The following is a 26,464-nucleotide window of genomic DNA, read 5'->3' as shown; positions in this document are numbered from 1 at the left end:
TTAAAACATGGCTAAAGTTGCCAGACTACAAGTCACATGACCCGCCTTCACCTGTTGGCTACAGGGTACGAAGTTTTCTTTGTATCCAGCTTCTGAATATTGTTGTGTTTGAACTGCTTGTAGACATTACCTGTAATGCAGGGTTTAAACCTCAGCCCAGCTCAGGAGATTTAGAAGGTGGGATCTGGCTCAGGGGGGAAATGTAGCAAGATCTTTGGATAATTCAGAAGTGCTGCATAGAAAATGTTGCTTTTGTGTAAAGGTCTCAGATTTGGTAAAAAGAGCCTCAGATCAGACACCTTAAATTATAACCTACATCATAAGAACTCGTCATATGGTATCTAAGTCCCCATCATCGTGGTATTTTATTTGGATCATCCCATTCTTGCATTTGCTTTCATTTATTCATGTTTTAATGACTCTTGTGGATTCTGCATTGTTGAATTTGTATTAATTTATTCATAAATTAATGACTCCACTGGAGAAAGTATTCCAAGAGCACAATGCACGCATTGTTTGTAAATCAGTACATCTTTGTGTTTCCTCCCTACAAAGTAGATTGCCTAGAAATTACCTTTGTGTAAATCTTCAAGGAAAACATTGGACATAGGGATTCTCAAAACGTCTGTGTGTATGTGATAGCTATGTGTCTGTGTGTGTGGAGTGAGTGATGTGTCTGTATGTGTATGTATGTGTGTATGTTTCTCTCTCTCTCTCTCTCTTTCTCTCTCTCTGTGTGTGTGTGTATGTGTGTGTGTGTGTGTGTGTGTATGTTTCTCTCTCTCTCTTTCTGTGTGTGTGTGTGTGTGTGTGTGTGTGTGTGTGTGAGCGCTTGTGTGTATTTTTTTTTTTTTTTTTTGGTATCTACGTGGAGGTCAGAGGACAAACTGTTGGAATCAGTTCTTTATTTCTACCTGTGGGTCCTTAAGAGCGAGTGTTTGGAAGTAAATGCTTTTACCTGCTGGTCCAGACAAAGCATTCTTAAGGACAATAACAGAATTAGACAGGACAGCAGATACTGGAAGGAGGAACATGAACCAAGAAATCCAGAGGAACCAGTAAACAGATGAAGGAGTCAAAAAGAAGAATTGCATTGGCTGTGCAGAAAGTGACAGGAGGGACAGTAGAGGACAGGGGCAGGGTGGCCAGGCTGACAGGGGAATTCGTTTCCTGGGATTGTTTTAAGGAAGATATGAAGCTCAGACTTTCTGCTAACTGAGCAGTTTGGAGGAGACAGAGGGGTGGAGTTTGTATCAGAGGAAATACAGAAACGAACACGAACAAAGCCCCATCTTTCATTAACACAGCCTCATTTTCTTTGTTTCCCAGACTCCTTGGCACTGAAGGTTTATCACTGAGCGTCGGTCTGTCCCTCAGTGCTTGTATTTGCCTGTGAAATGCCATCCATGATCCTTTGCCTTCCAATGGGCATCAGCTTATTCCAGAGCTCACTGTCTCTCATCTAAAAACTCAATGATATTTTCCCATGATCTTTGTGTTTCTCCTTTTTGGACTGAATGATGCCTCCTTCCTGGCTCGCATGTGAAGCCCTAACCCTAAAGTGTCTGGTGACAGGGTCTTTGAAGGGCTAATTAAGGACATGTGAGTGTCTAAAGATGGAGGCTAGACTAGTTAGTTTTTATGATAAAATGACATGACCAGAAGGAAGAGTTTATTTGATCTCATAATTACAGTGAGAGAATCCATGATAGCTCTGGAGACATGACAGCAGGTGGCAAGAGCAGGAATCTGAGAGACCATCACCACTGATAAACAGGAAGCAGAGAGTAAACTACACACGAGGGAAAAGGTTTATAAACCCCCAAAGCCTATCGTAGTGACCCACTTCCTCTAGCAAGATGCCACATATAAAAAAATCCCAATAGCTACTCTAAACATCACCACCAACCAGGGACCGTGCATTCAGATATGTGTCTCTACAGTGGACATGTTTTTGTATGAATCAACACAGGCCTTAATCAACTAACACAAGCCTAAGTCAAACACCCACAGTAGCCTGTGGACAGGCTCAAGAGAAGCTTTGTAAACTTGAAATGTGTGAAGTGTCAGCTAGTGAACACAGATCACAGGTGCAAACTTTTTACTCTGAAGGGCTTTTTTTTTTTTTTTTAAAAAAAAATTCTGTGTATAATTGTGTCTGTGGGTGGCTTAATTTATGTGAACACAGTGCCAAAAGAGGCCAAAAGAGGATGTCAAATTCCCTAGAGCTGGAGTTGTTGGTGGCTGGGACCCAATCTGGATGCTGGGAGTCAAACTTGGATTCTTTGCAAAAGCGTTATGGGCTCTTAGGCACTGAGACATTTCCTTGGCCTCCAAACTCCTTCTTATAAGAGGGGTGGGTGCACACTAGATTAATAATTAAAAGCATAGCATAGCCAATCCATAGACAAGTAGCCTGTCACTAATTATCATGATGAAGTGTTGTATACTACACATGGGTAGATTCTAGTCCTGTATGACTAGACATGTCTGAACCATTCACATCCGTATCACAGCCCATGTGCAGGAATCCAGGTCATAATTTCTTACATGGAGAAAGTTTGCGGTTTACAAGCTTTCTTTCTGAAAAGGCAAGCAGTATTTCCCATTAATTCGTGTGACGTTTTGAAAGAATATGGCCCCCATAGGTCCATAGGGAGTGGCACTATCAGGAGGTATGGCCTTGTTAAAGAAGGTGTGGCCTTGTAGAGTGGGTGTGGCTTTGTTGGAGGAAGTCCTTCTCTGTGGGAGCAGGCTTTGAGGTCTCAAATGCTCAAGCCCTGTCTAGTGTAGCATCCACTTCCTGCTGCCTGTGGATGTGATGTAGAAATTTCAGTTTTTTTCTCCATCATCATGTCTCTCTGCACACTGCCATGTTTTCTGCCATGGTGCCTGGGCTGTTCCCACCAACGTTACACGTCCCATGTTACATACTCTACGTCCTAGTGACCATCCCCGTCTCTGTTTTCCTTTGAGTCTAGGGTGGTAGTATGTCTTCTGTTCTTTATTCCAAAGTCCTCTGTTATGCCAAATGTCTCAACTATGCCTAATTCACACTTTGTAACCTGACATTTTGGGGAAGACAAAAGCAAACACACCTCACCTCAAATGGTCCCGATGTGCTGTTCGTTCCTTCTGTTTGTCTACACCTTGCATATAAAGGCCACTTACTTTGGGAAGACATACCAAGTTGAATGCCAGATGTGAACTTTAATCAGGTAAAGGCAGATTAGAACATGTTATTCCTCTTGGTTGCAGAGATTAATGAAAGGGGTTTGCAGAGCCCATAAGATAAGATCTGGAACTTTAACACATTTCTTTCTCAATGAATAAGCCAATTATGTTGTGTTCCCCCTTATGACTAATAGGCATCCTACAAACATGGGCCATCTGAAAAGGAACACAGTCTGTGGACAGCAGAAGAGATAGTGACAAGAGGAGTTCTTGGGGACGTTGTCAGTGAGTCCTAAAGCACACTTTTCAGAGTGTGCTTCAGGAGATAGTAATATCTTGGTATCGCTTTTGCCGGAGTCAGCCATTTTGTCTCTTATTGGGTCATCATAGATCTAAACTGAAATTTGATTTGATAATTCTCAATTATTTTTTCTAGCTTATCAAGGATGGATAACCAGATCTGCCATGAGAAAGAAACTCACCAATCATTTCTCCTCAGCGATTCCAGGAAGTGTTTTCAGTGGTCTATAAACTGGTCCTAGTGCCAGTAAGCTTATTCAGCCATTCCAGAACATGCTTTGAAGGGATCCAATTAAGAAGTTCTCCAAGCCACACAATCTCTTCCCTTTGAAAAGTCATTCATGGCCTGATGTCAATACTGGCACCATTGTCTTAGAAACAAACATTTAGCTATTAACAGTTTTTAGAAAATTTGTCATTCACAAGACTGGACAGAATGCTGGTGGCCAGTGAAATTACCTTTAGAAATATCTTGAAAATGTTGTAACCTTTTGAAAAAAAGAGAAAAGGAAGATGGGATTAAGATAGGTAAAGAAAGAAGAAAGGATTCCAGTTCATTTAGGCAGAGACACCAACCCAAGGCAAATGTGCCCAGCATCATGTGGTAATAGAAGGGCACTTGTCAAGTGATTTCACAAAGCCATTAACATCTCAGGACCCACTTCAGCCTGTAACACATCCAAATGTACTCCCAGAAGCACATTTGCAGAAGACACAGTCCCAAGATAGAAAGACTCCTCAACTCAAAACACCAACAACAAAAAACAATAACAACAACAACAAAAAAGAAAAGAAAAAGAAAAAGAAAAAGAAAGCAGCATTTTCTATCTCATGCCACCATCAAACCTATAATTCTCTTGTGTGGATCATCCATTGAGGATCAGGAGTTCCCAGAGATATTGATAATTTCTTACCCACTGAGCCATTTCTCCAGCCCTGATATTGATAATTTCTAATGGGTTCCATATGAAATCTGTCTAGTTGATCGTACCAGAATTCCACATACATGATAAACCTGGCATATTACTTGTCTGTGAGCATACATGAGCTCATAATAGGATGTGCATGCGGTGGTGTCTTTTTCAACAAATATATATCAGTGCTTTTATTCAATACACGTTCTAAGTATCTTTTATGGGTTGAGTGTTTTAAGTGCTGAGAATATAAGAGTTAACAGAAAATAGTATCTGCCCTAGAGTAGCTCATATTTTAGAGCTATCAGATAATAAACTAGTTACATGGGTATGTATTGTTAGTACTAAGAATTACATACTACAGCTGGGCAGTGGTGGTGCACACCTTTTTTCCCAGCGCTCGTGAGACAGAGGCAAGCAGATCTCTGTGAATTCAAGGCCAGCCTGGTTTACAAAGTGAGCTCCAGGATAGCCAAGGTTACAGCACAAACAAAACAAAAAAGAACTAAACACCACTAAGTACAAGAAAATTGTCAAAAACAGAGTGGAGAATATTTTTAAATGTTTAAGATGCTGTGTAAGGCATTCATAAAAATCTTCACTAGTATGCGATTGGCAGATAAAAATACTTGAAAAATGTTAGTGTATAAACTATGGGTAATTCTCAGAGTTTAATGTCCAGGCAGAGGGCACAATCAGTGAGGCAGAAACTTGCTCTGCGTTCTTTGGAAACATTGAGGCTTGCGTGTGGTTACCGCAGAGTGAGAGATAGTTGAGAATGGTTGGGGGGGGCAGAGGGGGTTGGGATATCATATAGATTATACAGAGATCTCTGAGACAGAATGCTCCAAAGGGCTTTGAGCAAAGGAGAGACAATGTGCTGTGAGTCCATTTTTAAGATTAACCATAAAGTCCTAACTTAAAATTGGAAAGTAAAAAAAAAAAAACCTCAATATAATATAACATAATATAATATATTAAATATAATATTAAAGAGATCCATCTTTTGAAAGAGAAACGTCTCAGTTTTAAGGACAGCATTTGAAGAAGTCTGTTTAACTCAAGGTTGTGTCTGACAGGGTAGTGTTTCTTATTTGCTTGTTGTTTGTTTATTGGAAAGCAGTCTCTTTATAAGCTCTCTTCTCTCTGGGGATCACATTTCTTCAGCCTTCTTCCCCCACTCGGGGTTTGGATGGAATTCACATTCTGTCTTGCTTTCATGAAAGATTCAGAAGGTGAAGAAGAGGCTGAGAAATTCTTCCTCCGGTTCACGCAGCTCAGAGCAAAGCAGTGTATTGCAGGCATTTGCAGCCTTGTGCTGACCTCTGGGTGGCAGCAGCCACCTGCGAGGTCTCTAGGCACCTATACTCCTGCTTCCTGAAGCTAAAGGCCCTCGGGACAATGCCTGGGCTGTCCCAGCAAAGCTAGGCATCCTATCCCTGCATCCTATTCTCAGCTCGCTTTGTGTCTTCCTTCGTGATTCCCGGCTGACACACATTTCACGCCAGATTAGTTCTAGACCTTCCAAGGTGGGAAGCTTGTCCTTGGATTTGCTTGTATTCGACTATGGTAATGACCTCTTTAGGTTTCTATGATCAGTACCTTAATTACCTGAAGATTCTTTCTTTTTTTAAAAAGCATATTAAAGCAAACAATTTAGGAGACCAAATTGGCCGTGGTTGTGCTACCCTGTGGAAGAAAAGGGAGGAGAATTATGGGGTGCCCGAGTTTCTTCTGACGGTGGCAGACGCTGCAACTCTTCAGTACAGCTCCTCATGTTGTGGTGTCTCCCAACCATAAACTATTTTCATTGCTCCTTCATAACTGTAATTTTGCTGTTGTTATGAATCACAATGTAAATGTCTGTGGTTTTGGTTGGGTTTAGGTGACCCCTGTGAAGGGGGTCATTGGACTCCCCCTCCCCCAACGTGGGGTTGTGCTGCACAGGTTGAGAAAACACTGCTCTGGGCTTTAATTCTGGTCTCATTCCTGATGGTTGTGACTCCCCTTGAGGCCACCGTCTTGGAGGAGGAACCCCCTGTTTCTCGAAGCAGATCAAGACTGTTGCTAACTGCTTCTACCTTCAGACTTGACCTTTAAAGCACTAAGGATCTGTTCCATTGTGTTTCACTGCACTTTTCAACAAACGCTGGGAAGGAAGTGAGGAGGAGACCACTTGTTACAGAATACAGGTGCTCACATGGGCAGAGACGCACCGGTGGTGGGACTTCTGATAAACAGTACTTTTTATTTATTTTATTTTATTCTTTATTAGATACTCTCTGTATTTACATTTGAAATGTTATCCCCTTTCCCCACCCCACTTCCATGCACCCCCACTTGTCTTCACAAAGGTGCACTAGCTCCCAATCACCCTCTCCACCTCAGTGCCTTGGTGTTCCCCTACATTGGGAAAACGTGCCCTCCTTGGATCAAAGGCCTTTTCTTCCACTGATGTCAAACACTGCTATCTTCTGCTACATATGCAACTAGAGCCATAGGTCTCTCACTGTGTGTTCAATGGTTGCTGTTTTTACCCAGATGCCCTTCAATAGAGGAATGAATACTGAAATTGTGCTACACTACACAATGGAGTACTACTCAGCTATTAGAAACAATGACTTTATAAAATTCCTAGGCAGATCGATGGACCTAGAAGTTATCATCCTGAGTGAGGTAACTCAGTCACAAAAGAACACACATAGTATACACTCACTGATAAGTTGATACTACCCCCGGAAAGCTCTGAATACCCAAGAAACAATTCACAGACCTTATGAAGCTCATAATGTGGATGCCTCAGTCCTTCTTGGAAGGGAGAACAAAACACTCATGGGAGGAAATACAAGGTCAAATAGAGGAGCAAGGATTGAATAAAAGATCATTCAGAGGCTGCTTCACCTTGGGATCCACCCCATATGTAGCTACCAAACCCAAGCACTATTGTTGATGCCAAAAAGTACTTATTGGCAGGAACCAGATGTGAATTCCTCCTCAGGGGCTCTACCAGAGTCATACAGATACAGCTGAGCATGCTTGCAGCTAACCATCAGACTGAACATGGGGACCCCAATGAAGATGCTAAAGAAAGATCTGAAGGAGCCAAAAGGGTCTGCAACCTCATGGGAAGAACAACATCATCAACCAATCAAACCCTTTAAAACTCCCACGGACTAAATAGTACTTTTTAAAACTGTGGCAAGAGCCCCACGGCATCCGCCCAATTACATAAAATAGATGTGGCAGAAACAGAAATGGTCATGTGATGAGTTCAGGTCGGCACAGTAAGTAACTTGTATTTTACAACGCTTTGGGCAGGAAGATGTGGGCATTAGAATACAACCAGACTGAAAATGGTCTTAGCCTTTAGGCCCAGCTGTCATTTTAGTGTGCGAGGAGCATTCCACATAGAGTGGGTCTCTGAGAAAAGAAAGGACAAAGGACAGCCTAAGTTTGAAGGAGAGGCTCGGGTGCCTGCTTAGGCAGTTGCTGGTCATATTGTGACAGTCACAGAAGGTATTTTTCTATTCTGGGGAATAGATTTCTTAGCTTAATCAGGCTATCACAAAGGGGGAGACTGATCATTTGCCTTAACTTCAGAATCGTCTAGAACAATGGTCATAACCATACAAGTGATGATGCTACTAATTACATCTTGCACTCACTGATTACATGCAGGCACTGAAGAAGTAATAACTTCCCAGGTATTTGCTCATCGAGGCCCCGCAGAGTGCTCCCTGATCGAGGAACTATTGTGATGGTGAATCATAGGTTTGTAAAATCTGAATGTATGAGAGGCAATTACCAGCTTGACAGCACACAGGCAGTTAATGGTAGACCCGGGAGTAGGCTTTCCCTTCTCGAAATCCAAGCTGTGAAACACTGTACTATCACAGTATAACTTTTCCAGCTTCTTTGAGTTTATGCCTTACAACAACACCGGGGCTTTCCAGTATGAATATCATAGTCTGGAGACTTATATACAACATCCTCCCTTATAGTTCTGGAGACTGGGAAGTCAAAGATAAAGGATCTAGAAAACTCGGTGCCTGGTGTACAGGGAGCTGTCCTTTTGCTGTGTTCTTATGTGGTAGGACAGACACAATGACCGCTTGGCCCTTTAATAAGGGCACTAATCTCTTTCACGAGGGCTCCAACCTCCTGACCTATCTACCTTTCAGATCTCATCACCACCTCCAAGAACTCTTAGCAGCTGTCATTTGGAGGGGGGTGAGTTACAGAGGCATTTGGTCAACAGCAGCACCTATAGCCACGTGCTCTGTAAATTCTATTAGCTCTCTCTCAAATCAATCTATCCACTCTTCCTATCAGCATCATTCTATGAAAAAGAAACCATGGTAATGTTCTTTAAAGGGTGACCGGAGGACTCTCATCACTGGTGCTGGTTTTCATTCACGAATCTGGTCCTACTGTTCCATATTGCAGTTGAAAGGCGACAGTCAAAGCACAAATCTAGTTCTGCTGTGCTAGTTACTGAAGAGACTCCAATGGCTTATGGTACATACCCATCCCTTGCAGTTTTGAAGGGCGGTGTTTCCTATCGTTAGACGTTAGGAGTCTTGAAGTGCCCCGTCCCCCAGCTGTCAGCTCCCTTAGATCTTGTTAGAACCATTCCCTTGTACGCCTTGGTTCCGTTTTATCTCACTAGCGAAAAGTTGCTGATCTCTGGAACAAATCAAACAGGATCTCACATAACGACATCTGCCTTTCCTTGGAAAATGGGACTTTCTAGGCGCCTTCTGGAAACATTGCCCTGCCCCTGGCTACATGATACAGTCCAGTGAGGCGAGAGCCAGGTTAGGTTTGGCTCACCACTGATTCCATATGGCTCAGCACACTTTGAGGAAGATGCTGGGCATTTAAGCTACAGTTATTGGATAGATGGAGCTTAGCAACCTTCCCGGGTTTTAGCAAACAGGACAATGCCCTTTGCAGAAGTCTAAAATGAGTTTGTCCCTTTTGTGGAGGATTAAGTTGGTGATGGCTCAGTGAATCAGGGAGGCAGTCTGGAAGAAGAAAGGTGACAGGATACCAAGGGCTTTCTCTTGCTTATGGATGTGTTTTGGATGCCCACTTAGATACCTTCTTTCTCAGGTAAATCCAGCTGGAGACACACAGCATCTCCCACAGAGCTGATCTTCAAGACCTTCAGAGCAGATGCTGTGGCTATTATAATGGAGAGAGAGATGGGGGGGGGGGAGAGAAAAGATTATTTGGTATTTTCCTTTTAAAGGGGAAGGCTTGCAGTCTGCTGGTCACTGGAGAGGACAGTCTGCCAGCCAGGAACAATTATTGGGGTCTGGCAACTATCCCCACAAACTGCTCCAGGAGGTGACAGGGAGAGGTAGAGACAGGCAATGCACCTGTCATTTCAGACTCCTTCAACCCAAATACCCTGAACCACAAGGTTCTACAATTAGGGTTTATTTATGTGGGAGAAATGTGGTTGGTAGCAGGCCATTGGCAATACATACATACATACATACATACATACATACATACATACATACATACATACTTTCATATAAAGTTTATTGTGCTCTAGCTCTCAAGGAAAGAGCACATTGGTAGCTGAATTTTTTCCCCTAGCATTTTGATCTGTTCATTTCTTTTTTAAAAATTTATTTCTTCATTTGTTTTTATTCTACTAGTGTTCTGCTTGCGTGTATGTCTGTCTGTTCGACATGTGTGTGCCTTGTCCCCGTGGAGTTCAGAAGAGGGCATCAGATGCCCCGGAACAGGACTTCCAGGTGGGTATAAGCCACATCATGCATTCTGGGAATCAAACCTGGGTCTTCAGTCAGAGCAGCCAGCGTCCTTAACCTCTGAGCCATCTCTCCAGCCCAGCCCGTTTTATTTCTATGGCTGTGTGAGATACGCTGTCAAAAGGCAGTACAGGGCAGGAAAGGGTTCATTTAGCAAACAACTCCAGGCTACAGTCCAACACTGGAGGAGGGGCACAGCGTGTGTAAGCATTGGACACACCATATCCACAGTTAAGAGCAGAGGGAAAGAGAAATGAATGTACCCAGGCTGCCTGGTCATTAGCTTGACTAACTTATTCAGAGCCAGACCTGGGGAATGATAGTCTCCCTTACAATGGGCTGGGTAAATTAAAATTCAGATCGGTTCCCCCACAGCCATACCCACAGGCAAACCTGGTCTCCAGAATTTAAGTTGACCTTTAGGAGTAACCATCACAGGTGTGGTTCTTTTGATGGAGTCTGGAAAAAAAGATTTTTTTTTTTTTTTAAATAAAATAAAAGGCTAATGGTGGGAATGCTGGCTACAGGTAATGGACAGATAGGAGGCCAGGAGAAACTGCATCCACTTTATAAAGTAAGCCTTCCATTCATTGAATTCAGAGAATAAACACAATTTTGTTTTGGTCGGCAATTCAGAGGTTTCTTAAGATCTCCAAGAGTCTTGCAACAGAGCTTCAGTCAGCTTCCATAAGCCTTTTAGACTCATGCTTCATTGTTGGAGAAAAAGGCCATGTTTGACTTTGCCTGGAAACCTTCACACCACAACAAAATAAATCTCCCCAGGCTACTAGGCAACATGGGCTCTCTTGCACCAGGAAGAAAGGCTTGCGAAGTATTATAATGACTCCGCCCTGTGACCAGTGGGTCCAAAGAACCTAATGGTGATCTCAAAAAACATCGCTGTGAATAATCAAGAATCAACGGGATGGGGTCCAGCATCTTTTCACGAAATCTTGAGTTGTATATATCGGAGTAACGAAATAGAAAGCCTGCCTGGTCTCCCATCGTCCCTATAGATTTGACAGCCCAGACGGCAACATTTAGGATGCTTTAGGAGGTAGAGTAAGAAAGAGCCTTAGGCATATGTGTTCCTAAAACATCATGCCTTTCCTGAGAGCATCAGGAACCTAGGCCATTCCAGAGTTCTGTTCAGAAGCCAATCGCGCTGTGGAGAACGTGGACAAGTTAGCAGCCAATAAAGCACGGTGCAGCATCTCTAAGCTACTAAGACAACCATGCCCCCCAGGAATGGGACCCCTTGGCAAAGGTAAGCGCAGGTAGTGGTTGGCAGAGGACTCTGGCTGTCACAGAGGTCCACTAAGAGGTAGGAAAAAGCCTTGCAAAGAGCCTCTTGGTCCCCGCCCAAAGGTCTGTGTGGTGACCCGCATATCCTGGGGTTGGGGAGGGGGGTGTGGCGGGTAGTGGGAGGTGCTAGGCGGATGCTCAGAGGCAGAATCCGCTGGGGCGACCTCCGCTGGCTGCAGGAGCAGCAGCTGCAGGGGGCGGGAGGGGAGAGGCCTAACCCCCTGGTGTGCAGCCTGGAGGAGGGACGGATCCTCTAGGCAAGGAGGGAGGGCATAGTCACCAGCAGTCAGCGCAGAGCAGCGCGTGTGCGCCAACCCCAGCACCGGCCCACACTGGGCTGGGATTGTTGTACTCTGTCACCAGGGCATCCTGGCTCCTGCAGCCCTGCGGACAGCGCCAGAGAAGCCGGCTACAAGGCCAGAGAGGCAGCGCACACCCCGGGCCGCACACAGATGGGAAAGAGGCGTTCACTAGCGTCACCTCGCCGCTTGGAACCCGAACAAGGCCAGATCAAGGTAAATAGCAAAGGCAGAGACAGAGAGGAGAGGGGTGGAGGAATGACAGGTGCAAAGCAACACACTGCAGCAAGTTTGTGCTTGCACGCTGACGCGCGGCGAACCACAGGGAGAGGGGGGTGGCGGTGTGTGTACGTGTGTACGTGTGTGACACTCCTGGGAAGGCGATAGGGAGGTTGGCTAGCCTCTTCTCATCTCGTACGTACATTCCTATTAATACCCGCTCTCTGAGTTGTCATTTCCGCTTGCTGCACACATCCTGGGCGCCAGAGATGCCCAAGCGAAAAGCAGCCACTCTCTTATGATGGTCCGTACTGCACTGTTGCTACTATCAGATGCGAGATGTAAGGCGTTGAATAAATTCGAGGATCCTCCCTTCCTCCACCCCCGGACTATTTTAGGAAGAGTTGGGGGGGGGGAGTTGGGTAGCAGAACCTAAGGCTTGAAGACTGCGCAGAGGCCCGGGAGACTCCTATGGTGCAATTGCTTGCAGGCAGAGCCCTACACTAGAGGACAAGATAACTTTCATCTGCTCTCCAAAAAGACATTTTCCAGAGAGGTTTTGTACCTCTGAGGGAGGAGACCTGCGAAATGGTGGCTCACAGAGAGGCAGATGCAATGCAAAGGACAGGACTAAAGCTCGAAATGTAATAGCTAATAGCAAAGAAATACCACTTGGAAAAGAGGTTGGGCTTGCTGGTTTGACCTAACTCCTTGATGCTCCACGTTCAGGTGTGGTCCATAGAGGCAGATGCATCCTAAAAAAAAAAAAAAAAAAAAAAAAAAAAAAAAAAAAAAAAAAAAAACCCAGCTGAGCAATCCTAGCTCACTGGATCCTGGTTTTCTGAGCTTTTCAGTTTGGTGTGGAAAACTTTTTATGTATCTAGAAATATTCTGAAATAGTTTGTATATCTGTGAATGTTACAAAACTATTTATTTCAGGCTGAGTTATTTTTCTGTAGACCTGTGGACACACTCAAGTCATCTTTGATCTAGGAGTCGGACCTGTGCAAATAGAAAACACGGGTTTCAGTCAAGCAAAGGTTATCGATATGACCTACATCTCTATGACATGCTGATTTAATTGTGAATAACCAGGCTTGTTCTCTGTGAGCAGCCCTTTATTCTCCATAATTAAAAAAAATTAATAATACAGATTAAAAAGTTCTTGACACCAGAACTCTCAACTGGAACACACATCTAGTTTCCTTGTGCTTAGCATCTGTTTATATTACTTTGTAGCAGATGAAGAATAAAATGTGCCCAGTTGTGACTAACAGAGCATGTTTTATGTTGGAGATAAGGAAAATCTCCAGACTGACGAGTGTCAGTCGTTAAGAAACATTTGTTTAGCACCTGGAGTTAGAGCCTCATTTGTAACTTTTGAAGGATTCTTTACAAGCTGTCTCGCTGTCCCCTGATTAAAACAAAACAATACAAAAAAAAAAAAAAAAAAAAATCTTGCCTTTTACTCCTAGGAAGTGAGTTTTAGGAAAAGCTATTTCAAGATTATCCAGAGCCGCTATCTGCTTCCATCTTGCTGCCTTGCTGGGTCCTGCGTTCTCATAATTACTGGGTATACATAGCCTCCTCCAAGGAGGAGGTGTAACTGGGAAGATTCCCGAGAAGACTATCAGTAGGCAAAGTGGAAGGCGTGCTCACAGCTGTCACCCCCAGGAGCCTGCCCATGACTGGCATGCAGGACTCAAAACGGGTCCGTGTGAACATCCTCCTCTTACACACGATGCTTCCTTGTGGTTGACCCTGATGAGAACAAATGCTGAGCAAGGGCTGAAACACACACGTACCCTAAAGTAAAGAACAAAGATGGCAGGTATCATGAGTGGCTTTATACCCTTGGATTCTGACTCACAAAGGTTGAGTCATGACACAGGTTTTTAGCTGGGCTGCCTTGTGATTACATTTTTATTTTCTTATCTTTCTAAGAAAGATATCATTTATTATTCTTATTATTGTTGTTATTATTTTCTCTAGTAATTTTTAGTCGTGAATAATGAGGAACCCTTTCCTGACAACCTCCATGCATACATTAGTAATCCACTTGTATCAACCCAAGGGAGTCCTGTCTTAACCGTTTTAATGTTTATTAACTCACTCCGGTACTAACAGTAGGCTAGAGAGAAACGACTGGATTTAAAATTGTGCGTTATCTTGAACTTATCCCAGTAACAGACTTGCCTAAGAAAGGAGAGTGGGCTGAGTTCAGTCTAGATCGTGGATCTCTCTACGTGTTCAGACATTAAATTAATAGCCACACTTTATGGTTGTAAGCTTATCTAAGTGCTTATGGTCTCAGTTCCTGATATATGTTTATAAATTAGTGACGTCATGCCTTGTTAACGCACAATAGGGCTTTTCTGCTACAGTCTTCTGCAAACTCTATCTGTATTGCATGGAGGTGAATCCCTGTGGTTCAGAACTCTCTCTCCCCTGTTTATTCCTCTTTAGTGGCACAAAGGAGAAAGTGCTGGAGCAGCCTACTGTACATTTTGGGTAGAAACAGGAAAAGTGACCTCGTGACATCTCACTGCTGGGCTTTTCAGAGGTGCGTTGTGTTGAGAGGAGAAACTCACTCAACTAGGAGAATCCAAATTACAGAAGCTGAAATGCCTCTGCCCTTGCTCTCGCCCTGTGCACAGCAGATGGTGGCTGTTCCCAAGCTGACCTGGGCGGCAACTTTGCAAAGTCACGGCTGCTTGTTGTTTATGTGGGCTTCTTCTCTCATCACAGCAAGAAGAGGGGCTTGTCTGTCTTTGTCACTGCCTGGACTCACTCTCTAGATGTTATTATACCTGTCCCTCAGCCACAATTTCCTGCCTCTACTAAAAACTACCTATAGAACATTGGCAAAGTGAGGTCTCGGTGGTTCTGTGTCTGCCTCTGATGATGTTCTCAGGCAGTTCATGTACATGTTTGTTGCCTCAGGACCAGTCTCTTCAAGGGCCTAGGACCAAGTCCCTCATTGACTTTTTATCTGGCTGCCAATTATATCACTTTTAGCAAGCTCACTGGTGAGCTTCGTCCTGGTTTAGGATGGAGAAAAGGAGGCAAGGGAAAGGAAAAGAGAAGCCAGTGAATTGCTGAATTTATGTGCTAAATGTTACATATTTACCTGCTGGGAACAAGCCAAGGTCTTGCACATGGCAGGCAAATGGCCTATGAAAGAGTCTCACAGTCCTAGTCCTATGTCTCCCTGATGAGCTCCAGGTTCACTGAGAGACACAGGAAATAAGGTGGAGAGTGATTAAGGGAGATACACACACTCACACACTCATACACACACACACTCATACACACACATACTCACACACACATACACACATACATATACACTCACACATACACACACTCACATTCACATATGCACAAGTTTTCTTGAGCACATACAGAGTCACATATACATGAACACGCCAGATAGCACCTGAACAATACAAGAACCATCTCTAGGCTTTCCTTTGCCAGACTATGAATGTTCTGAAAAGTCAGTTTCTCCAACAAGTTCTTGCTGAAAAGTCGCACATTTAAGATCATCACAAAACCACCCCACTATCCGGCACAAAGTGAGGCTTTGAACTCATATTTCCAAGTTACCAGTTTTTAATTTTTTTATTAATTTAAAATCTCTTATTAATCTCATGACCCTACCCTATCAGTCAAAAGGAAGAAAAGCATAGTTTCAGAATATTGCGTGTATGTGCATAGGCAAATGATGAAGTTGAAATAGTTTATCTTAGCCCTGAAAAAGGAAGGATATTGCACCAACTCTTGTGTTGGAGAGGAAGAGGTTCCATGGGGGGGGGCGTATTTTGTCATAGACATAAAAAGTATGCAGATCCTGACAAATACAGAGGCCGATGCTCACAGCCAACCCCTGGACTGAGAATGGGGTCCCCAGTGGAGGTGGTAGAGAAAGGATGGAAGGAACTGAATAGATTTTCAACCCAGTAAAAACAACAATATCAACCACCTGACAACCCCTCTCGAGAGCTCCCAGGGACTAAACCACCATCCAAAGAGCACACATGGACAGATTCATGGCTCCAGCAGCATATGTAGCAGAGGATGGCCTTGTTGGGCATCAATGGGAGGAGAGGCCCTTGGTCCTATGAAGGCTCAATGCCTCACTGTAGGGGAATGCCAGGGCAGAGAGGTGGGAGGGAGTGGGTGAATGGGTGGGTAGGGGAGCACCCTCATAGAAGCAGGGGAGGGGGATAAGATAGGGGGTTCTGGAGTGGAAACTGGGAAAGGAGATAACACTTGAAATGTAAATTTAAAATTCCAATGTTGAATGTTCAGCATGTATCTATACATATAGTTGGTGTCAATGGCTTGAAGAGGAAGGCAAGACAAGTTAAAGTCCCAAGACTAGGGTGTGGTTTTTGTACATGCACAAGCCGGAGGTAGCTTCCTCAGTACTGCAGAGAGAAAATAAAACACATCACAGTCCCTATACCAGTGGTGTCCACAGTGAAGTGAGCGCACGTATTTCCCCTCATTTGGATCATTACCTTACCGCTAGAGAAATGTGCACCCACTAGGGTAAACAGGGAAGATGCCGAGCATACGGGATCCTCAGTTAAGTCCTTAGTGATGAAGTTGCTTTCTCCAGCTTGGAGTTTTCACAGAGGGGTAATATGAAGGGACACTGAAGAATCCCCAGAGCATCACAGATTATACCATGAGTCCCGGCATCTCCTAAGACCTCTTACTCTCCTCTTCCCATCCTGGAGATGCATCTTCCTAGCTGCTATAACCTTGGCCATCCCAGACCTTCCCAATCCTATCTGCCCTGTCACCAAGTATCATAAAGTTTGCTTCCTACATATTTCTTCAACTTTGCCTTCTCTTCCCTGTCTCCTTGATCCAGTTCCCACCTTTTATCCTGAGATGCCTTCCTTATTTAGCTTCCTGGACTGTCCAATCATACCCACCTCAAAAATAACCTTGGAAACAGTAGCCAGGTTGGCGATGTAGCTAAGTTAGCAAAGCGCTTGCCTAATGTGTGCAAGGTTAATAGTTATATAATATATACTCATGCTATAGTTTTGATCCCTATCTTGGAATAAATGAGGCATAGTAGTGTGTACCCATAATCCCAGCACTGAAGAATTGGGAGCAGAAAGGTAAGAAGTTCAAGGTTATCTCCAGACACATGCCAAGTTCAAGGCCAGCTCTGGATCTATGGAATTTAATCTCAAACAATTCGACATTATGTCTTTTAAGTTTTGGCCCAGAGTCCCTTAATGCCGCCTTGATGCTTCTTAGAGAACCAGCGTCACACGTATGAGCATAATGTTCAGGACCTTCCATCACTTGGCCTTCTCATGAGCACAGGACTTCAGGGTCAAGGTACCCTGTGTTTCATCATGCTAATGTCTTTCCTGAAGGCCTGGGAAGCATCTCTCCTCTTTCACCTTTTCTATTCCCCCAAACTCAGTTTAGATATTAAAGCCTTCTCAGTACGTCATTCCAGAACCCCAAGATTGGCATAGCCCCCATCTTCTTTGCCCCTCTATTTTGACATCTGTACTTACTCCTGGGATCTTTAAGAATTTTTTTCTTCTACATTGCTTCTCTTACCATGTGCTACACTCTTCAAAAATATATATATATAGGTCCTGTGCCACATTTATCTCTGTAGTCTTAACTCTGATCTCAGGCTTTCAGAACGTGTGAGCTATGCACTGGCAGTAAAACCAGACACATGTGAACAGAAGCAGAGAGATCATAGTGGGATGTGGAGAGGAAAGTGGGAGCAAGTCTAAGATTAGTCTTTTTGAGACGTGGGTATGACCAGAAGGAGACAGGGGATCTGACAGTGATTTCCGGGGGGGGGGGGATTTCAATTCTTTCAATTCTGCAATTCTATGTAGAGTGTATGGGTCTCTCGTCGTCATCTATGAACTCCAGGACTGGTCACGGACTGCTGTGAGGTAGCTGGGTTGCAACCCATTTCTGTTTTAATATTTTCCCCAGTGTCTGGGAGAGGGTTGCAGGTGCTAGTACTGAGCTAAAATTCCAGCCCAATTCTTTTCTTTACCTCTACTGTGAGTTATATATAAACGATGTCAATAGACACAGAATGGTAGGCAGATAGATGGAGAGCTGCAAGCTATATTCTTGCATTTGAGGAACCCAACTTTCTAACACTGCAAGGGCTGAATTATTATGAGGCCCCTTGAATCGTTCTCAGACTCTGGACTGCCAGTTACAGTAGGTCTTGGATGTAGGTAGGTACAATGCTTTCTTTAGGAGATACAGGCTGATATTAGGGAAAGTTGTAGGTCATGATGCATGGTCATATACAGTTATTTCTCCCCTACCCCCGCACCTCTTGAAACTTCACCCACTGAATAGTATATTTCCTACTCACAAGAGGCCAGGTGCTGAGTCCCATTTCCCATGCATGTCCTTTCCAGTAGCCTCTGCCACCCTAACACTTGAGACAGCTCGGTGGGTCAGTCACCTGAACGGAAGTGAGCAGTTAGTGAGGAGTTTGGGTTTAGCACAACCCTTTGATACGTGAACACACAGTCAGTATTTTCTACCCCTTCACATGGTAGCCTCCAAAAGATGTGACCAGTTTTACATTGATGCCTTCCAACCAGAGACCAATACGTATGCATTCTTATGGTATCACTTAAATAAAAATGTGTCATTATGCTTGATTACATAACCCATCCTTTATTCACTTATTTTTTTTTTTTTTTTTTTTGGTGTGTAACACATATAGACTCCTCTGTCTTTCTTTTTGTCCCTTCAGTTGAATGGAACACCCCACATGTGTACACTGTGCTTGCTTTAGACTTAAGTTGACCTTTGACCTTTGTCTTCCAGCTGAATTCCTATTTTTTCCATCAGCAGCATCATCTCCTGGAGATGTAAATGTGACTTTCCATAAAGATGGCTGTGTGCAGACCTCGGTGCATCCCTTCATTGAGCGTTTGTCTCTGGAGGCATTATACTTCTTTCTAAGTATCCTGTTCATAGCAGGACTCAGTTTAGCTTACCCCAGGGCTGGGAAAGCCTTGCCCACAGCACACCTCTCGATGTCAAATTTCACTAACTACACGCATATCTCCTTTTCAACCCCCCCCCCCCCAAATGAGAGTGATCAATCGTACCAGACAAGCAGAGAACCGAGAGAGGGTTAGAAAGACAATGTCTCATCCGATGAGCTCACTCTGTCCCAGTCTTACAACTTACTTTAGAATCGTTCTGTAAATCTGTGGATCTTCAAGCGATGTGGTGGAGGCAGGGAAGAGATAACTGTATATAACTGTGTAACCATGGGTCATGACCTATACCTCTACCTGTATCTCCCAAGGAAAGCATCATAATAACACCTGCCTACACACAGGAGCTTCTGTAAGTGGCAGAGTATGAGAAATATTCAAGAAAAAACTAACTCAGGTCCATTTTTAAGACAACCTTCTAAAATGAGAATATTTGGAAATCATGTTTGGAATGAAGTAAATTTATATATGCATGTGGTTTCTTATTTGTTTTACTTTTTGAGAGACTTTCATGTATCCCCAGGCTGGCCTTGAAAGGCATCTTGTCACCCTTTCTCTGCTTCCTTATGTGGATGGAACGTGATCTCTCTGTTCCCTATACCTGCCACCACGCCATCCCTTCCCCACCATAAGGCACGCAAGCTTATGATCTGGGACCAGAAGCTAAAATAAGTACCTTTCCCACTGAAGTTCCCTTTAACTGTGCTGTCTCATGACAGCAAAGAAATGACACAATACAGGATGTCATAAAATAAAGCAAAAAGTAGGTTGCCTGAAATAAGTCAGACAGTGAAATCTTGACTTTGAGAAATACAGAGGCGCTGATGACCTCGGATGCTTGCCTCTCCTGCTTCTATATCCTGAGCACTGGAGTTACAGGCCTGAGCTACTTACGATTGTGTTATACACTGCTGGGGATTGACCCTAAGGCTGTTCATGTGCAGACAAGTACTCTGAAGCCCAGTGAAGAGGTCCACCCCAGCCCTATCTGCACTGAGTTTATTCATCCCCTTGTTACTAGGAGCCAGAACATGATGTACAGCGAAACAACATGACAAATGTTTGTAAAGCAATTAAAATGCCATAGGTAAGGGGGGGAATCTAAACATGAAGACATGAAGTCCGGCATTTTGATAGTAAGTTATAACTCAGCTGATTTATAGTTTAAAAATGAAAACAGTGCAAGTGAGCATTTCCAGTTCAGAATACATTTCTCGGTGTCAAGATGTTACCGTCTGACTTCTTTTAGGCAGGGATGGCCTGGTGGCAGATAAAGGCAACAGAGAGATCAATTCTGTCCACACAAGGATGCAGAGAGAGAGGGACCAGAAAGTGGACTCAAGCAATTAACACTCAAAGCCTTTCTCGAGTGGTATTCTTCCTCCTGCGAGGCTCTTAAAGGTTCCATAACCTTCCAAAAGCACCACCAACTGAGTCAGGTGCTAAAGACTGTGTGGAGCGTTTCTCACTCAAGCCATGGTGCATATCCTAGTAATTCTAAGCCCCAATCAGTGCTTTAGCCTGTCTAGTGTTTATATATGTATATATATATATATATATACATATATATATGTGTGTGTATGTGTATATATGTATGTATGTATATATATATATATATCACCATATACATCAGTTACTCATATATTGCATATCCCTCGACATTGAGTCAGACCTCGGAGAGGAGGAGGGATCTCCTTTTACACTAAGGTAGATATTTTTCACATTGTATTTTGGTTTGGTTTGCTTTTCAGGTTCTTGAGTCTACTTAAGAACAAAAGGAGAAGAATGTGTGGGTCACGGGATTACAATGCCATCTGCCTGTCTCCTCGCTGATCACCATGAGTGCCCGAGATTTGTCTGAGACTCAATGGGTGTATACGAGACTGTGAATGCCATCTGGGGCAGTGCATAATATTCCTCTGCACTGAGATACTCCACTTGGTGCTGGTTCTATGCTACAAGAAGCACCATGGCAACCTCCAGGGCATCTTCCAGGTCCCATCGGGACATTACCAATGTGATGCAGAGGCTACAAGGTGAGCTGGAATTGCAGTTTTAAAATATGCTCAATCAAAAGTATCATTTTAATCTCAGAATATTTTCTATTTTCTTGGTCTTTCATTCAACTTCATGGGGTTGTAGCAAAGAAGGGATTAGACTGGTGCCTTTTATTTTATTATTTTTAATAAGTCTATGCTGTCTTGAGATGTCCTATTCTTCATGTGAAAAGATACATCTCACTGGGATTGTGTTTCTGCTTTGCTGTCCTGATAGGGTCACCATAACGAAAGAGCTGCATGTGTAATCAGAGACCCAGGTGCCCTGAGAACGTGCACAGTCAAGGGCCCTTACCTTGTGTTTATCAGTCTGATTGGTTTGTGACATCAGTATTAGTTGGACTTCTCTCTGGCTTAGTCAGTACAATCCCCACCCCCTCACCAAAGACTGAAAATTCTGATTGGTTTTGTTCAGCACCAATGGTCTCAGACTCTAAGCTGTACATCTTGGCCTGTGGAGCCGAGACTGTTGCCTCTGACTATGTGTCTTTGCTGTGTCCCTGGAGGGGTAAATGCTGAATCATATCATGCTCCAGGGGCATCATTTATAAATGGTGGAAGGGAAACCTATAAGACCCCTATTGAAATGTGCAGAAGGTTGCTTTGGTTACGGAGGACTTGCCTATGAGCTTGTCAAAGGTGACATTCTTTAGATAAGCTAAATGCTCCAATAATGGACAGATGTGGAGAGATCTGAAGGGACTCCTGCAGGATCAGCATACAGTCCTACCCCATCTTCTTTATCTTGTCCTTGGTGAATGGCAGTTCTAATTGTGGATGATTGGATTTTGAGTAAGCAAGACTGGAAAGTATTTATGCTTCAAAGGTTTTTTTGGCTATTTTTTAAAATAAATGGTTCTTCTTGAGGCCCCATCTCCACTCCACACCAGGTCTGCTCGATGTTTCTATGCTTACGTGGTCTCATTTGCAAAACACAGACCAGTTCCCGACTCCTGGACCTCACCCTGTTCAGAACTATGTTTGGAAGTTCAAGGAAATAACATATTAAATGGAATTTGTGATATAGTCTATAAAAGCCGTGGTATGGTGAATTATTCAGATAGTCACAGAAGAATAATGGGGTATGTTTGTTTTTCTGACTGTTCAGATTCTTAGAGGGTTGTTAACGGTTTTATGCATTCAGTACAAAGCTGGTGATTTTATTATATAATTGAGTGACTGTACTTGCATAAATCATTCTTCCTTTTTGTCAACATTATAGAAGGATATCTGACAAAGTTAGAATGTTGAGCACTGATATGTGGGAAGAGAAAATTAGTAAGCATAAATCTCCCTTCTTATATAGCTTATTGATGAGCAGGGGTGATAGATGTGCCACAGAATGTCACCTCTAGCAGCACCAGTGGAAGAAAGAGAGGGCAGACAATGAAAGTGATCGCCCTGGGTGTCTGGTACCACATTGATCCGCTGGGTTAATTCTGCTGATTCAGCCACCAAAGCCTTTACTGTTCTCATTGTGCTGTTTGTCCTTAAGATGCTTTGCATCCCCAGGGGCTGGTCCTTCTGGCAAAGGAAAATGGTTATTTGTTAGGGGAATTCGGAAGCCTTGTTCACTCCTAGGAACCTGCTGACACAGGACCAAGATCCTCATTAACAGAAGGCTGGCATTAGTGAGCAGAAGACAAGCAAAGAAATTCATTCAAGGAGAGATGAATTTGTTCTAATTTAAGTAGAGCAAGACACACTATTTTCAAAGTTAAAAATTCATAAGAACATTTCTGAGAACCTCTATTTTCCTTGCCTAGACAGATAAAACACATCTTTCTTCCCTCCTACCATATTTTATTTGCACTTGAGAACCACAGATACCAAATAAAGAGGAACGGGCTTTCTTTCAACAACTTTTATCTGTCTTTATAATCTGGCTTGTTTGATCTGCAGCTGCATTGTTGACTATCCTCTCTTCTAATTTGTTGTCCCAGCTCTCCTAATTCAAGTGCACACACAGATTGTGACATAATTCTGTTGCTACTGTAGCAGCTCAGTCTTTCACCTTTGCCAATATTTGTGCTTGTCTGAGCATAATTTTTTAGGCTGCAATCCTGAATTATGGATGAGCAGTCATTCTGCTGAGTTCATTTGCTCTTAAGAAAAAAAGCAAATGTTCTATAACATAGCCAATCAATTTCAATTTAAGCTTAAAGGAAAACATGGGAAGATGTTATATAATATAGATGTCTAAACGCTGTAAATGCATGGAATTAGAGTATATAGTATATATGTCTTTATATATTTTGAATGCAAAGAGACACACATAGTAGAGGTTCCTGGGGTTACTTTGGGTAGACTTAAAAAAATGTGGGAATGCCTCTATTTACAAATATTTTTTTCAGGCAGTGATTATATTTGAAAGATCTTCTCATAGTGCCTCTCAGTCACATTTACTTAGAATATGAGCTGACTCTTCCCAGCTACTTACTTCTCTTTGGTTTGAAAATGTAACATTTCATTGATTTCCAAAAGAATATTGCCACTGACGGCATGGTATCCTGTAATCTCACGGACCAAGTACTAATTACCGAAGCAGATGGGAACCTGCATGCTGAATCATATAGAGGAAGTGGCTTCAAAAGTGTGTAGCAATACACAAGCACTGGCGGTCCCAGTGAGGCAGCATTCAGGAGGCTGAGGAAGGAGGGTTGAGAGTTTCCAATGAGCTAGGCTAGAAAAATTAGACCAAGTGTGGAAAAAAAAGAAAAAAAGTTTCCAAAAGTAGAATAATTATTTTCACGGTCAACACTTGGTGTATAATGAAAGAGATGGAATTCCCTGACATCACCCAGAGAATGTGGCTGGGTGGAAAAGAAAAGTCGGTTCGATAATAGATATTTAAGAGTTTGGTTGGCTGCAAGCATCCTCATCTGTATCGGTAAGACTCTGGCAGAGCCTCTCAGGAGGCATCCATATCAGGTTCCTGCTAGTAAGCACTACTTTGCATCAGCAATAGTATGTGTGTTTAGTGGCTGCATAGGGGATGGATCCCCAGGTGAGGCAGTTTCTGGATGATCTTTTCTCCAATCCCTGCTCCTCTATTTGTCCCATTATTGTCCCTCCCATGAGTGTTTTGTTCTCCCTTCTAAGAAGAACTGAGGCATCCACATTCTGGCCTTCCTTCTCTTTGAACTTCATAAGTTCTGTGAATTATTTCTTGGTTATTCCGAGCTTTTCAGGCTAGTGTCTGCTAATCAGTGAGTACATACCATGTGTGTTCTTTTGTGACTAGGTTACCTCACTCAGGATGATAGCTTCAAGTTCTTTCCATTTGCCTAGGAATTTCATAAAGTCATTGTTTTTAATAGCCGAGTAGTACTCCATTGTGTAAATGTACCACATTTTCTGTATCCATTCCTTTATTGAAGGACATCTGGGTTTTTTTCTAGCTATTATAAATAAGGATGCTATGAACATGGTAAAACATGTGTCCTTGTTAGATGTTGGGGCTTCTTTTGGGTATATGCCCAGGAATGGAATAGCTGGGTCCTCAGGTCCAATTTATTGAGGAACCACCAGATTGATTTCCAGAGTGGTTGTACCAGTTTACAACCCCACCAACAGTGGAAGAGTGTTCCTCTTCTCCACATTCTCACCAGAATCTGCTGTCACCTGAGTTTTTGATCTTAGCCATTCTGACTGGTGTGAGGTGGAATCTCAGGGTTGTTTTGATTTGTATTTCCCTGATGACTAGGGATGTTGAGCATTTCTTTAGGTGCTTCTCAGCCATTAGATATTCCTCAACTGAGAATTTTAGCTCTGTATCCCATTTTTAAAATAGGATTATTTGACTCTCTACAGTCTAATTTCTTGATTTCTTTGTATATATTGGATACCAATCCTCTATCAGATGTAAGATTGGTAAAGATCTTTTTCCAATCTGTTGGTTGCCATTTTGTCTTTTTGATAGTGTCCTTTGCCTTACAGAAGCTTTGCAATTTCATGAGGTCCCATTTGTCGATTCTTGATCTTAGAGCATAAGCCATTGGTTTCTGTTCAGGAAAATTTTCCCTGTGCCTATGTGTTCTAAGCTCTTCCCCAATTTCTGTCCTATTAGACTCAGGAACCCCAATGAAGGAGCTAGAGAAAGGACTTAAGGAGATGAAAGGGTCTGCAACCCATGGGAAGAACAAAATTATTAACTAACCAAACCCACCACAACTCCCAGGAACTAAAACACTATCCAATGAGTTTGCACAGAGAGACCCATGACCCCAGGTGCATATGCAGCAAAGGATAGCATTGTCTGGCATCAATGAGAGGGGAGGACTTTGATGCAGGGAAGGCTCATTTTTTTCTCAGTGTAGGGGAATGTTAATGTGCTGAGATGGGAGAGGGTCCTTGGGAGAGGGAGCACCTTCATGGAGGCAGTGGGGGGGTGGATTGGTGGAAAGAGGATAACACTTGAAATGTAAATACAGAGAATATCCAATACAAAAAGAAGAAGAAAAGAGTTTGGAGGGGTACAATGATAAGGGTTCAACTTAGGAGACTGAAATGTCACAGCCAATGTTGAAGGAAGATGAGAGATGGGAGATAGAAGATAAGGAAGCTGAGGTGATGTGTCAGAGAGGAAATAATCAGTGATTAATGACACTGATGCTTACGGCTGTCCCTTTCTGTAAATTCAATAAGAAAAGTCTGTGTCTGTTCCACATACAGGCCCAAGTAGGTACACATTCATGAGCCTAAATTTCTAAACATTTCTGGAAAAACAAAGAGTCACTCTGCCCAAGGCTACAAGGGGTTTCAAGATTCTCAGAAACTATTGAATAAAAAAAATTCCTTAAGCTCATATTAAATATAATTCTGTATTTAGGTAGCACTGAAGTCGAATTGGGACCCAAAACCTAGGTTTTCTTAGTTGGACACTAAACCATCTTTGGTTCTTAAAGAGTTTGGTTTCTTGCCTAGAGCTAACATGGTCCTCATGAGACCAGGGCTACTCATGATGTATTTCAGACACCTGGATGGGACTGTCACATTTCTCCTATGGTCACATTTCTCCTACGTTTGTCCATATGCACCCCCTTTCATAAATCTTAACTTGCATTCCTTCTTTTTATAGATTACGTTCACATATTGTTATGGAGTTGATGACATTGTTGTTTTAGAATTGTTTATCTGGCTCCTCCAGGGCCAGCGTTTTAGAAAGGGAGAGGGTGTGTGATGTCATGTGCCTTTGGAATATCTGACACACTGTCTGAACTACAGGATTTCCCTCCCCAAAAGCAATGTCACTAAGTTGGCAGAACTGTGTTTGCAGTTGTGACAGCTCTATTAGTCACTATGGAGACAGGGCTTCAAGTTCTGACCTGAACCTTGAGTTGTCCTCGGTATGATGGACAAAGACCCTAAAGATGA

General features: G+C 43.0%; 1 protein-coding gene across 6 annotated transcripts in view; it reads left to right on the top strand.

The window, feature by feature from the left end:
* Positions 1-21,000: 21,000 nt before the first annotated feature.
* Positions 21,001-26,464, top strand: part of SYNE1 (spectrin repeat containing nuclear envelope protein 1) — a gene marked incomplete at its 5' end in the record, with an annotated part of 433,140 nt that continues 427,676 nt past the window's right edge. For all 6 annotated transcript variants that reach the window (XM_080941779.1, XM_080941780.1, XM_080941776.1 and 3 more), the window contains one exon: positions 21,001-21,067. In XM_080941779.1, the coding sequence (XP_080797905.1) occupies positions 21,001-21,067 (67 nt within the window). The remainder of the gene's footprint in view (positions 21,068-26,464) is intronic.

The sequence above is a fragment of the Micromys minutus genome (assembly GCF_963924665.1).
Source record: "Micromys minutus genome assembly, chromosome: 30".
Lineage (NCBI taxonomy): Eukaryota > Metazoa > Chordata > Mammalia > Rodentia > Muridae > Micromys > Micromys minutus.
The sequence above is the reverse complement of the archived record's forward strand: the minus strand, read 5'-3'. Positions and strand labels throughout refer to the sequence as shown.